General features: G+C 38.2%; 1 protein-coding gene across 5 annotated transcripts in view; it reads right to left on the bottom strand.

Moving 5' to 3' along the window:
* LOC131067642 (LRR receptor kinase BAK1) overlaps positions 1 to 15,190 on the bottom strand; it is a 277,687-nt gene that overhangs the window by 180,622 nt on the left and 81,875 nt on the right. For all 5 annotated transcript variants that reach the window (XM_058002740.2, XM_058002734.2, XM_058002757.2 and 2 more), the window contains 2 exons: positions 1,960 to 2,031; positions 1,711 to 1,782 (listed from right to left, as the gene is read on the bottom strand). In XM_058002740.2, coding sequence (XP_057858723.1) covers positions 1,711 to 1,782; positions 1,960 to 2,031 — 144 coding nt within the window. The remainder of the gene's footprint in view (positions 1 to 1,710; positions 1,783 to 1,959; positions 2,032 to 15,190) is intronic.

The raw sequence follows: 15,190 nt of genomic DNA, 5'->3' as shown, positions 1-15,190 counted from the left end.
ATAGATGAAACGGGTTTCTGCGTTGCAAAAACAAGTTTCTTAGCCTACAACGCGTTTCCAAGCATTGCTAGACAGGTGTTCAACGCGGTAGTTGGAAGTTTCAAATTTTAACTTTTTCTTAATATTAACTTCAAATTATCTCAACAAACTATTAATTTTCTAATTATTAAACTACAAATGGACAAGCTATTTATTGGTTTTTGGCAATTTAGTTTTTAATTATTAAATTTTTAATGATTCAATTTTCCGCACATACTTCTAAAAATAATTTCCTCTTTTCAAAAATTATTAAAATGTGCTTTTAGAATTATCATGTGTTTTTAATATTATTTAATGATTAATCATTTTTTACATGCATTATATTTTTACAAATAGTTTTGCTATAATTTATAATATAAATTATTTTATAAATAAAATAAACTAAAACTATTTTTTTTATAATATTTAAATTTTAATATTATTATTTTAGATTTTTTTATTTATGATCTTTTAATATGTTGTTTATGTAATTGCAAACAATTTTTAATTGAAAATCATTTTAAATTATTTAATAGTGATCTTACAAACTAACTTGCAAGCATTTTATAAATGTGACGTAAAATTATATAATTATATATATACATATATCCATTTCTTCTACGCAACCTCTAAATATTCTATTTCTTATCATGTTGTTGCCATTGCATTTCTCATTTCTCGTATTTGGTCAAGACATCATAAAATCTTTGAAAGGAAACCTCCAACATGCTCAAAATCAATAAAAGATACATGCAAATCAGCACCATATCGAGTGTGCATTTGAAGTTGGAGAGATAACTTCTTGAGGTTGCAGCCCTACAGGCAACCAACTCTCAAGAAGAATGGATCAGAGAGATCCCAGAGTGTTGAAAGTTTGAAACTTCAATCGAAAAGCACTGTCGCTCATCTTGATTAGTTGAGCTCACTAACCCTGTCAAAATTCCTTTCCCATAAAGTTGGCATTCTCCATGAAACTTGTAGTTTCCAAAGATACTAGATAGACCACAAAAAGGGAACATTACACAATTGGTAACTCCACCTTCCTCTATAATTTCATGGAATCACCTAGGAATTAAATTAATCAATCATTTTAGAATCTAATTTGATCCTAGCATTGAACATAACTGATCCACTAAAAGATAATCCAATGAACTTATTAGGGCCTTTAATATATGATTTCAAATAATGTATGATCAAATCATTGCATCATATAAGCCTACTAAAGCTGCAGCAATCTAGATGTGCCTCAAGGCTGTATATCTCATGTAAGAGATGTTTGTCACATGTTGTTTCTTCCACTTTAACTTGGATAGAATATCAAATCTTCAACTTCCTCATGCTTCTATAACTTCATGGAATGACCTAGAGAACAAATTTGTCAATCATTTTAGAGTCCCAATTGATCCTAGCATTGAATATTACCAATTTGCTTCCACAAGGAGAGAATCTAATTGCCACCTTAGGGCCTTCAATATATGATTTCAAAAGATGCATGATCAAACAACCACACCATATAAGCCTACTGAAACTGCAACAATCTAGATGTACCTCAAGGTTCATGACCCCATGTCAGCAGTATTTGTTAGGAGAGTTGCTAATCTATATTAGAATAATAGTTTAATATTATCAGGAGAATTGCTAACCTATACATAAATAAAAAGATAGTTCAAATCAAAAGTAAAACAAGCTTACAGTATTTCAAGATTTGTCAATTTGCTCAGCTCAACAAGAAGTGTTGTGTTGATAAAATTGCCCCATAGTGTCCTGATGTCACCAAAAATGTATTGTTTTGATGAAATTTTGAGCAAATCTTTCATGCTTCCAAATGAGTAAGCAGGTTATATTTACAAATTAAATGCATGCACATATCCAGTCTGTTCTACATTCTCAATTCATGCTTTAACAAAAGAAATCAACCTAATAAAAATGCAAAATACTTACAAGACTTTGAGATTATTAAGTTTTCCAATCTCAGTGGGGATGGGGCCAGAGAAGGAGCAGTTGCCCAAATACCTTAAACATTGAAACTGCTATATGTTAAGAACATATTCAACAAAGGGGTAACATATATATTGCCCAACATTTTGGGATAAGAAATATGAATAGATCTTGAGATTGATTTTTAACCACAACGATAAAAAATGAGTTTTTGGTTCTTTTCTAAATTATAAACCAAACAACTGAACTCGATAATCATTTTTTTATGTTATAATGTAGATGATGCAATATTCACGATAACTTTAAGTGCATAGAAACAACCAAACACAATTTTATATATGGAGAAAATCCTAATAAAAAAAACACACGCCCAACACACAGTTCTCATTAAAAGTAGGCACCAAAAAGATCAATTTCAAGAGTTAGATATGTACCAAACTATAAAAGAATTTAAAATTTAATTCTAACATATTTAAATTAAAAGCCCTTTCAGATTGTTCCCAAATTAAAGGTGGGACACTTAGAGCATATGATGAATTGGATGACATTAAAAATTGTTATTTACATGCTAGAACTAGTTTAGATTTGAAAACAAAATTCAGTTATATAGTATTCAATGTTTGAAGTGGCATGCATAAAAATATCTATTTAATCATTAAAGCCACTGTAAGGAACTTCCAATGCAAAAACTTTCTACAATTATAGTATTTGAAGAAACATATCTCATTTCCTTCTCTCTGCATCAGAAAAAAACTTACTTTGCTTTGTCACTGTATAAAAAAACTTCCTCTCTTTTGTCACTTATAATATACAGATTATTATAATTCACATTGTCCAACATCAATAAGCCACATCAGGTCAAGTTGCTTGGTGTAGGAGCACCTAAGTCGCCATCAAGCCTCTATGAGGCAAATTATGAAACCTATGTGTTTTGAAGAGTAAAAGTGGTAAATAAGGTCTTGAATGGCCATATGTGATGTAATAAGGTCATGTTATCAATGAAGCTTGCACCCTTTGCTAAACTTGTGAACTTCAGCTGCCTATTGAAACATGGGAACACTTCAAGGTTGTGGATAACCTAAAACTGAAGTGGACCTCCAGAGTAAGCTGGTTCTTTTTGTTGGCATTTTTGATGTTTATGTTGTGATTGTCATTGATGGACACACACTTGCATTGAGATCCCCTTTATATGTATGAGTTAGAGCACAACCGGTATTTGTTCCAACCGGTATGTTGTATTATAGTCTTTAGACTATTGATGTTTTGCAAAATGTGTTTCCCGGTCTGAAGCGGCAAGTTGACCTCAAGCGGTTCGTAGACCCCAAGTGGTACGAGGGATTAAAGCGGCATAACAAATTTTTACCAATCTTCATTTTTTGTCAAACCAGCAACCGGCATTTTGTATGAACCGGTAATACTCTGTGATGAGTTACCAACCGGCATTTTGTGATGAGTTACCATCCACCGATTGTTTGACGGTGCCGACACCTAAACGGTGCTTTTTGTGTCGTGGTACCAAGTATGTCCAGGTTCATTGAACCTAGGAAATTGTTATGTAATCCTATTGGACCGACATGAAATCAGATTCCTTTATAAGGACATCATGTCTAGGGTTTTAGGTTGTTGATGTGGATATAGCGAAAGTTTATGTTGTTGCTAGTGTTTAAGGTGATTGAGGAATTGGAGAGAATATGAATGTCTTGAAGATTGAAGTAATGCTGGAGTGCATTAGGTACGAGCTATCAAGGATCTAACCAAGCAGTCTGTGCTACTAGCTAGATCAAACAATTGTTGATTACTCACATCTTTGACAAGTCCGTAGCCCTTAACCAGGTAGGCCCAAAAACCTTTTGTAAATTCTCTAACAAGGTGATTCACATCTGTGGATCTAAAATCCTCTAGCAAGGTAGTCTTTAATTAGACTTATCTCCTAACAGAGATTGAGATTCCTAACAGGATCTGTTCTGGTAAAGAACATTGTAAGACCTTAACCGGTCTGGTTCCTATTCCGCAGATAGTTACTTGTGAGTTCCATCTCACCGTGGTTTTTCCCATTTGGGTTTCCACGTCAAAATCTCTTGTGTTATGGTGTTTTTGCTTCTGTGGGTGAATGCATTATTAGCTATTTGGTTTGCATGTGTGTTAACCGGTTTGTCTGCTAAACTGTTTTACCGGTTTACTATTAGTCTTGCAAAGTGTTTAAGTGCAGAGATTTTTGGCATACTAATTCACCCCCCCCTCTTACTATTCATCAATTGGTATCAGAGCCTACCTTTCTATAAGTTTAATCACTTGGAAAGAGATATGGGGGAATGCTCTAATAAGGGAACTTACACATCGGCTCACTCAGTCTGAGCAAGCCTATGATGATCTTATGGTCAAATACAAGGCATCTCAAGCAAAAAGGAGAGAACATGCTGAAAAGTTGATGGAGCTATCTGAAAATAGTTCTTCAGATGAAGCAGACATGGAAGCTCTAATTGCAGAAGTAAATAAGTTGAATGAATCAAACTCCAACCTGAGAAAGGAGTTGGAAGGACTGACTATCCGGATGTGTCAAGAGCTTGAGAACCGGAGGAAAGCTGAAGATCTGGTGAAAGAAAGAGATCATGAGATCTCCAAGATGAAACAAGAGATCAATGTCTTAACTACTCAACTCCTTGCAAGCAAAGTGGAAAAGGAAGACATGCAAGCAGAACTGAACATTGCCATCTCTGAGAATGAAAACCTGTTGGAAACAAATGCTGCTATTTCCAAAGAACTCTCTGAGTCAAAGGAAATACTTGCTAAGTTCAACAAGAGTATTGTCAAGCTAGAGCAAAAGCTTGAATCTGCCAAACCGGTCAAGAATACCAATGGACTTGGTTATTCCGGTCATGAGGAAGGTGAGACCTCTGGTACAAATGCTGGAACATCAAAGAAACAACCGGCATCAAAGGATAAAGGTAAGCAAAAGTTTAAACCTGTTTGCTTTAACTGTCTTAAAGAAGGACATACTGCAAATGTGTGTAGGAGTAAGGCTTACAACAATTTTCCTTATTTCCTAGATGATAAGCCTAGATCCTATAGATTCAATGGTAACTGTTATGCATGCAACAAGTATGGGCATAGAGCATCTGAATGCAGGTCAGTTATGAACAACATTGATAGATATCCTCAGAGGACCCAAGGAACTGGTCCTGAACCTTTTGTGAACCGGAATCACAACCGGTTTAATGCCTTCTATCATTAGCAAAGAAGCAGTGGCTATCAAGCGACAACCGGATGGAGAGCAAACTGTATGGTCTGTCATGGTCATGGTCACATTGCTGCAGCATGCAGAAGGAAGAATGGAAACATGAACAATGGACCTTGGAGAGCACCTGGATTGGTCTGCTATCACTGCAACAAACCGGGTCACATTACCAGATTCTGTAGATCAAGAAAGAACATATCTAATGATATACCAGTCACTCCGGAAGGAAACATTGATGTTGACACTATTCAAGCGGACATGAACAAAACCTGGAAGAAGAAACCAGCGGTGTTACAAGAAGAACCGGTTTCTGCACCTAGTGTGGAAATCACGGAACCGGTAAACTAAGCTTCAGAAAAACTTAGGGGGAGCAAACGGCGAAATGTTTCGAACCCCCGGTTTACACCGGTAAAAGACCTTAACCGGTATGTGATACCTGTCGTTTGGCAGAAGACCGGACACGGTAAAAAGGCAAATTAGGGTTTACGCCCTAATGGAGGAGCATTAATTGCGGTAGGTGAGAAATATGCTTAAAAGGATTTCTCAAATCATTTCTCACTATCAGTTTTCGAGCAAAGAAAAGTTTTTCAAAGAGCAGAGCAACGAAAAGGCAATTTGAGCTGAGACATTGAGAAATTGAGAAACTGCGAAGGAGATTCAAATTCAAACTGCAAATGGTCAAGCGCAGAACACAAAGCGGTGATTCATCAACCGACGGAGTGTGAAGTGCAGGAGAATCTGCAAGCCCTAAATTCGCATGTTTTAAAAGGTATTTCTCGAGTTCTTAAAATTTCTATCATGGCTTCCGCATCTCATACCAGTTCTAGTGCATCTGTCGAGTCTGCAAGTTTTATTCAACAAAAGTCTAAGTATAATGCCCTATCACAAGTCCCGGCTGGTGTGATAGTAGAAGAGGGAATTTCTGACTACATAGATTGCAAGATTGAAGACCTAGGGTCTCTAGCCATCCACTCCCAGTTAGGTTTATTTTGTGGAAAGGATAAGAAGATCAAACCGGAGTATGATATTTTGGAGAAGAAGAAGCTCCACAATGTTGTTTACTTCCTGGAGGATTTCACAGAGGATCATATAAGGATCATTCTGAGCAGAGTCCATGGTGACAGATGTACCTGGAGAGAACACATGATATCACGCCATAGGCAATTCATGTAGTCACCGGATTCTACAACACAGGGGAAGTGCCAGCCCTAAGGACGTGTTGACGTGTATTTTGTACACAATCAAACACTGAATAAAATACCCAAGGGTACCTTATCCTCTCTTGAATAAAGCCTCTGATTGCTAAAGATGTCGCAAAAAAGGATCAATCAGGATGACTCCAACGTTCTTCGATGTAGGGTCTCTACGTGTGGATAAGCACCAGTGGTCATTGTTAATGTTGTTTCATCAAGGGGCCTTACGTTTCTGTTCAGGAACAGATTTTCCTAAAACTAACAAGTTCTCAAAAAGATCAAAAGGTAGGGTTTGCAAGAGATGAATTCTAATCTAATCCTAAGAATGACTCAATGTAGGCTAGACTTGGTAGGATTCGACCAATTTCAGTATTGCCAAGGAATTACAACTCTACTGAGATTGATGCGATCTTCTAAGCTGATTATTGATTTTCAAATCATCAAGGATCATAGACACTACCATGAAGGTACATATCAATAGTTCAATGATGATAGAAGGTTAAAGTAATCCAATTATCTCCAGTTGACCACACAAGGCGTTCTTACAATCAGTAAGAAGCTAGTGGTTTGGAACGTGAATCTCACCAAAGATCAAGCTCAACACTTAGTCCTTCAAATTTAAATACTACTTCGACCAAGAATGATTCAAGAAAGTAAACAACCATGAAAGTAGCCACAAGAATTGCAATAAAACACCATAACTTCAATATTTTATTGATCTCAAAGCCAAAATAGACAACAATTGCTTGAAATTCTCTCTTCAAAACTCAATCTTGCTACAAAATAACTTTCTTCTCTCCAAAAGCTCTAATTCTATTTTGCTATTCTCTATCTATATTCTAATTTCTAATGACAAAATAAAAATGAATGAGGGTATATATAGCATCCTGAATTACAATGAACGGCCCAGATCAAAAGAAGATCAACAGCTGAGATTTTGACACCTAAACCCTAATTAGGGTTTTATTACAAAAGTTCCCCTTTTATTGAACAATATTAAATGCATAGCCAAATATTTAATTGGCACAAAAATCTAGGAAACATAGACCAATGATAATTAAAGTGCCACATCATCTATAACAACCTCTCTTCTAGAACCTTGTTCCCTTTCCAATGCTCCTTCTTTAGCATATGCAGTGAATCTAGACACAATTCCCTCGATCTCAGCAATAGGAATCTCTGGAAGATTCCTCATTCATTCCTCCAAGTGAATGACCTTATCGAAAGCCTTGAGAAGAGCTGTATCCCATCCAGGTTCGAGTTCTTTGATTTTCTCAATCAGGAGCATAGTAGCGAACATTTGATCTCTTTGCCCATCTGTGATAACATTCTCATCTTTGCAAAAGATGACCTTGACCTTCTCCTCCAACTCTTGAAGATTCACATCTGTCTCATCTTCAATCCTCCTGCCAAGAATAGAACATAACACCTCAAACACCTTGTCCTGGATTGGATGGATGACCTCCTCAACTTGATTGCATTTCGTACTAATGTCTTCGAAAAGAACTTCCTTCATCTGAAGTAGAGTTGACCACTGGAGTAAATTATGAGCTCCTCCATCCATTATCTTTTCTTGTGCTAAGATCTTCCTTGGTGTTTGCCTGATTACTTGCAGAACAGGAATGATAACATCTCTAGTGTGGGCAAAGGCGGCTACTGTTATCATTAGGTTGTGAATGATCTCAAGGACCTGGATAGCTCGATGGGTAGTCTGCATCATTCTTGTTGCGAACTCAATGGCAACAGTATGAGATTTGTCAATCCAAGAGCTCATAAGCAGGACCAAGCTCTTAACTCTTTCTGCCTCACCAACTGATTCAAGGGGAAGTGCTTGCATAGGAGATACTGCTGGATCCTGACGTCCCAAAGGCTGATTGAGATGGCTAAAGTAGCCTCTCCAAGCACCAACCTCTCGCTCAAGCTTTCTATTCTTTTCCATTTCTTCTTTAAGCTTATCTTTAAGTGCCTCAAATGAATCAGTTGCCTCATCCAATGTCTGCTCGGCTGTGAGTGGACCAAGTTCAAAGGTCTCTACATCATACTCTTCTGCAAGGATTTCACCTTCGTACTTGTCCACTGCCGGTGTAGCTATCTGCAACTTCCTGGACCCTGTCTCATCTCTGATCATCTTGGACATTTTGGTGGCCTTCTTCCTTTCTGTTACTCCCTGAGAATTTCCAAGAAGGCTCTCTAAATCAATCACATTATCTTCGTCTTCGATCACAATCACCCTTGTTAGCCTCTCCTTTAACCAATCTGGAATGGCGGACCTTGTCTCTCTGACTTGTATCTCTTTAGGCACTAATCCCTCTTCTCGGAGAGGAGATGTCACTTCATCATCATTCTTGTCTTCATGTAGCTCATTGACTTGGGGAGATTGACTTGATGAACGTTGAGGTGCTTGCCTTTCTTCATGTTTATCATTTTGGACCATTGATTCCATAGATTCCTCAACTTCAAGTACCCTCTTCTCTTGTCCTTGACTTGTCCTTTTTTCATGTCGGGAAGATGTGCCAGATGAGTGATCTCGATGGGCCTCTTGCTTCTTCTTGGAGGTTTCCCTTTTCTCAGGTCTTTCTTTCCTCTTCGCACTTCTAGGGTGAGGATTGCCTTCACTTATGCATCTAGGGTGAGGATTGTCTCCATTTGTGCTCCTAGGATGAGGATTGCCTTCGCTTGTGCTTGCTACTCCTTCCCCTGGCCTTTCCTCCAAAGTAAAAGTCATAGATATGTTCTGTTCTCTCAACTTTTGATGTTGCACATCAACCCATCTGCGAGTACAAGACAAAACTGGAGCCATCAAAGCTTTTAAGTCAAAAACCTCAGGTTCATTCCAATCTATCTTCACTGCTTTGTCTTCTCGGTCATAAGATGATTGGAGATGTCTGCCACTGTCCTGAGCTTGATCAGCCACTCTGTAAACTTTGCATTTCCTGATGAGATCTAAAGGTATCCTGGAATGCATCTTTCTTTTCACTTCTAAATCATCTGAGAGATTCATCAAAAAGTCCTCTATCTGAAATTCGTGCTTGTACTTTCTACCAACTGTTTCTTCTATATATCCATAAGGATCAAAATTCTCTCTCAAGGCAAAGAATGAAAATGAATATAAGGCCAACTCTTTCTCTGCATCATCCATGGCTAGAGCATTAGGACATACCTCAACTGAATTCCCTAGTATGATAGGCACAGGAATTCCATTTCCATGCCTATGTCTGAATGCCTTTGCATAAGCTGCCAACTGCCTAGTCACCTCAAGTAACACTATTCTGTCTGTCGGATATCTTGGCAACATATATGGAGGTGAAGGACACCCATGAACTCTAATATATGTAAACTTCTGGAATTGGATAAACCAAGCACCATACCTCTTCACAAGCTCTTGTGCATCCTGAGATATCTGATTGTGAATCCCGCCTTGCAATGTACTTGTTATGTTCATCGTGAAGGTATCATTAACTAACTTGTAGTTACTTCCAGGTGGGTGATGCAAATAAACATAAGATTCACAAACTCTGACTTCCCCGGGCCCTCTTCCGATCACTCCTCTGTGAGGTAGTCCTACATATTCAAAACTCCTGATCAAGGCATATATGATGTACGAGCTCATGTGGAATGACTTGGTAGCCTTCAGTCTTCTCAACTGCACGTCCAAGCAATGGCTAATAATTCTAGCCCAATGAATTGTTCCTTTTCCTTGAACTATCACTTGGATGAAGTAGAACATCCACTTCTCAAAATAGAAGGCTTGAGGAGCCCCTGTAACTCGATTGAGTAAAGTTATCAAATCTCTGTACTCCTCCTAGAAGTCGATCCTATGTGGTGTGTTGGGAATCTTGCTCAGGCGAGGACGACTTTTGAGTAACCAATTCTTATTGATGATGCTCAAGCAAGTGTCTGGATCATCTTCGTACATGGATCTAGCTCCTTCCAAGCTTTTGTAAATCATATCTTTATGTTCTGGTAAATGGAGAGCTTCACTAATAGCTTCTTCTGAAAGGTAAGCCAAAGTGTTTCCTTCCTTGGACACGATTGATCTTGATTGTGGGTCATAATGGCGGGCACACTCAATCATCAACTCATGACACTGGGCTGCTGGAGGGAAGCCGGCCGCCTTGATAATGCCACTTTCAATTATTCTCCTTGCGACAGGTGATGGCTTTCCAATGTAAGGGACGTCTCGAAACTTCTTCACACTAAAGTTTCCCAAGTTGGTATCTCCAATGTTGCTCCATTTTGACACGATCTTGGTCTCCAATTCTTCATTCTTTTGATCTTCCTTCATGAGGGCTGGATGACTGGTGGATGCTCCTGCCTTCAGGGTCGCCATCTTGACACCTACACAACATTTCATAATGAGCAATATACTTTGCAACATAGAAATATAGACTAGATTTAAGATTTAAATTTAGGAAACTTCATGATAAATCTTTGAATTATCATTTCCTAAATATAACTATGCAATTGGAAATTCAAAATTCAAAATTTCAAAAATGAGCTAGGAAGATCTCGCCATACCTCCTCTTGGGAACTAATTCTAAGAAACAATGCAAAATTAGGCAAGTTCGCTAGGCAAAATGTGGATCAAGGCTCTCCCTTCAACAAAATGGTCTTCCTCTAGACTTCGCAAGCATTAACTTTACCACCTCTAGCCTTCAACCAAATTCGCTCTTCTTAAATCAAACTTTGCACTCCTTCTTGGACCAGATTTCGCACCTTTATTGCTTCTTCAAATCGCACTTGAATGGATGATTAAATGATGGATTAAAATGCTTCAAAACACCACAACTATATAGGCGCTCATTACCTCATTCCTCATAGGCCGACTTGGTGAAAATAGGCCAAAAAATAAACAAAATTTAATAAAAGAAGAGGCCGACTTTTATAAAAAATATTAAAATAATACCCCAAGTGCTCTATTTTAAATTTAATTTAAAAATAATTAATTTTAAATGCCTTTATAATTAAAATTTTGATTTTTTAAAGGCTTAAATTAATTATTAAATATCAACGCACCTTTATTAAATGCCAACTTAATTAGAATATTTCAAGGTTTTAGCGAATTTGGCATTTAATACGAGTTTTTCAAAGTACGTGCTCAAGCATGGGAAAATAGTGCCTTGGAATACTGGATTGGAGAAGTCGCCCTTGATGACGTTAGTCCAAAGAAGGCTGTCCTTGTCGATGCTAGACTGGAGGAGGTCGCCCTTGTCCTTGCTTGATCGTCCTTGATGAGAACCTGCCGACTTGTAGATCCTCCGGGCTTTGGAGTCGCCATCTTGGTACCTACACAACATTTCACAATTAATAATATATCTTGAAGTGTAGAAAGGAAGATTCAAGATTCTAATTAGGAAACTTCATGATAAATCTTGAGTTATCATTTCCTAATTTAGGATTTTCAAAGCAAAATTTAAATCTTCAAAATGGTGCCAAGGTGATTACGCCATACCTTCACTTGGAAATTAATTCCAAAAAATGATGCAAAAATAGGAGAATTCTCTAGGCAAAATGTAGATCAAGACTCCCTTTAGCAAAATGCGCCCCCTTTAGCTTGGAAAAGAACTCCATCTTCCACTAGCTTCTTCAAGATCTGGAAATTCGCCTTCAAATGTCTTCAAAAATCTGGAAATTATCCTCCAATCTAGCAAGAAATTTGCCTCTTCAATAGCCTTCAATATGAATTTCGCCCTCCTTAGTCTCCACACTTAGTAGAAATTTGCTCCACTCCAGCTAGATTTCGCACTTCTTCTTTGCCCTTCCAAATCGCATTTGAAATGATGAGTGAATGATGGATTAAAATCGCTCAACACACCTCTCTTATATAGGCGCTCACCATTTCATTATCCATAGGCCGACTTGGTAAAATAGAACCAAAAATAAACAAAATTAATAAAAGGAGAAGGCCGACTTGCCCCCAAAACATTAAAATGATACCTTAAGCGCTCCCATTTTGAATTTTAATTTAATAATTAATTTTAAATGCCTTTATAATTAAAAATTTCGATTTTCCAAGGCTTAAATTAATTATTAAATACCAATGCACCCTTATTAAATGCCAATTTAATTAAAATATTTCAAGGTTTTAGTGAATTTGGCATTTAATGCAATTTGTTTGAAGTAAGCGCTCAAGCTTGGGGAAAATAATGGATATCAATAACATCGCTCTGGTCCCTTGGAGAGGGACAGGAGCGCCCTAGCCAATTTTCATCGAATTTTGTGGTCTTTGCAACTTCATTCCTCCTTGAAGCATTTTTAAATATCATTCCAATCTTGTGCCTTGACCTGGATTCATCCCAATTTGAGGAGGAAGGCTTGTTAATGTGTTTTTCGCCCTGGTCCCTTGGTGAGGGACAGGAGCGCCTTGGCAATTATGAGCTCTCCTATGCTTTGCTAACTTTCAAAATTATCTTCAATGGGCCGATTATGCCTCCCTTCATTCATCCCAAACATGAAACTTGCTTTACCTTTGCCAGAAATTTGTCTTGTGAGAAAATCGCTCTGGTCCCTTGGAGAGGGACAGGAGCGCCTATTGCCATTTGGGCTGATTCTCTTCTTTGTGGCCTACTCAAGTTATATTCAACGGGCAAAACATACTTCCCTTGACCTCTTCAAATCGCGAAATCACTTAAATCTTGCAAGGATAATGCAAATTTGGAATTCAAGCTCCGGTCCTTCAGTGAGGGACAGGAGCAAATTTTGTCTTCTAGGCCAAAATGCTTCACTTTTCACCATGAAATGTCTTGGCTAAGGAAGATATCATCTTGTTATACGCCATGAATAAGAGTTCAAGTCTAAGAAAGGTCTAAAAATGTGTATATAAAGAAAATCGCTCTGGTCCCTTGGTGAGGGAGAAGAGCGCTTTTACCTTTGTAAACAAAAACTCCATCATTTCATTGTTTTTGATCAAGTCTGGATGCTCTATCATGCTCATTTCGTCCTTCACCATGCCTTTGATGTTTCAATCTGACCAAACAAGGCCAGGAATGACTCAAATAAATCTTTTCGCCCTGGACCCTTGGTGAGGGACAGGAGCGCTTTGCCTTGGTCCCTTGGAGAGGGACAGGAGCGAAATTCGCTCTAGATCCTCAGTGAAGGACAGGAGCGAAATTTGACTTTTTGAACTCTCTATTAGGATAATTTTTATGGAATATAACATTTAAGTATAAGTGAAATACTTTAAGTTATATTCCATATATACTTTCAGGATGTTTGAGAGTGGTTTCAAACCTTCAGGAGTTATATTGCAAAATCTAGTTTTTTGAGGTTTTTCAGTTTCCAGACTTAGTCAAATTTCAGGATTAGGACATTCCAGACTTAGCCAAATTTCAGGATCAGGACTTTCAGACTTACCCAAATTTTCAGGATGAGGACTTCACTCCAGCAGGACTTGCTATCCTATTGATCTCCCCGACAGCACTCAAAATGCAAAGGCTAACTAACAAAACCCTAAAAGACCTAAAAAAAACAAACCCTAAAAAGCAAAAAACAGGGGTCCCCATTTGCAATGGGGCGATGTGTGAAAACGTCACAACAGGACGGTAAGCAAAACTGAAATGTCCAAGCTCATCAGTTCAGTGAGCGACTCACGAGGCATGACAGTCAATTCTATCAAGGATGATCTGGTTAAGTATGCCTGCATGGTGATAGGCTATCGGACATTCTCTGCCAGCAAAATTAACTCTGTATCTGCTGCAGCGGTAAATGCCGCTTACCGGATGATAATGGAGGATGCATCATTTGACCTGTGCACCGGTATGCAGAGACAACTCCTGTTGAATCTGAAGTCGATCAAACAAGATAATGCACTAAGGTTCAAGTTTGGGCAACTACTGGTTGGGTTGTTCTTCTATTTCCAAGGCTACTTTCTAGGAGTAGGAGATGTCCAGTGGTCTGCTGACCAACCGGAGACTAAGTAAATTAAGGAAAGCATTCAAGCAATTGGAACCGGTTACCCGGATGTTCTAAACAAGTATTTTGATGAGTTCAGACGGAAAATGAGCCAAAGAATGAGAATATCTGGTGACATCGTCAAGAAATATGAGGACGATATCTGTTTCACCATCAAGGTGGATCAATGCATAATGGAGGCTGTTGAGCCTAGAATGGAAGAAGTGGAGCCAATGGGCTATGAGGTGATGAATGATATGCTGGAAGGGTATGCCTCTACCCTTATTGCCTCGCCGCTTGATCCTAAGGCAAAGAGGACCGGAACCTATCTGGAAAGAGATACATCGGTTGAGGAACCCACTGCAAAGAAAGGAAAAGAACCTACAGTGAAGAAGGCAAAGGCAGTGCCTGCAGCATCAGCAACGGTTACAACAGGAAGTCCAAAAGTGACCAAACGGTCACCGGCCAAGAAGAAACCAAAAGCAGCACCGGCTAAAGTCTTTGAGAGGAAAAGGAAGACAAAGAGCACTACACCGGACTCAGAGGAAACTGTGTCTGAGGAGCAGCCCAAGAAGGCGAGACAGACAAGAAAGAAGACAAAGAATGAACTGGCATCATTTGCACTGGTAAATATTGATATCTCCTCCTATAAACCTTTGACACATTGTCAAAGAACAATAAAGAATATTAGGAGAAAATTGCTTCATGATTTAGTTGAGTATTTTGATGACTTTAATGATGATGAAAAGGAAGCGGTTGAAAGCAAATAATTTAGTATTTATGTGTTAATGACCAGTCACCTTCAGAAATTAGATCTGAAACACTGGATTCTTTGTATAAGTCCTTAGACAATAAATGGCGCATTGCCATAGAGCAGGAACAGGAAATGACAGAAAACATTTTTGCTGAACATTTT

Source organism: Cryptomeria japonica, chromosome 5 (genome assembly GCF_030272615.1).
Source record: "Cryptomeria japonica chromosome 5, Sugi_1.0, whole genome shotgun sequence".
Taxonomy (NCBI): domain Eukaryota; kingdom Viridiplantae; phylum Streptophyta; class Pinopsida; order Cupressales; family Cupressaceae; genus Cryptomeria; species Cryptomeria japonica.
The sequence above is the reverse complement of the archived record's forward strand: the minus strand, read 5'-3'. Positions and strand labels throughout refer to the sequence as shown.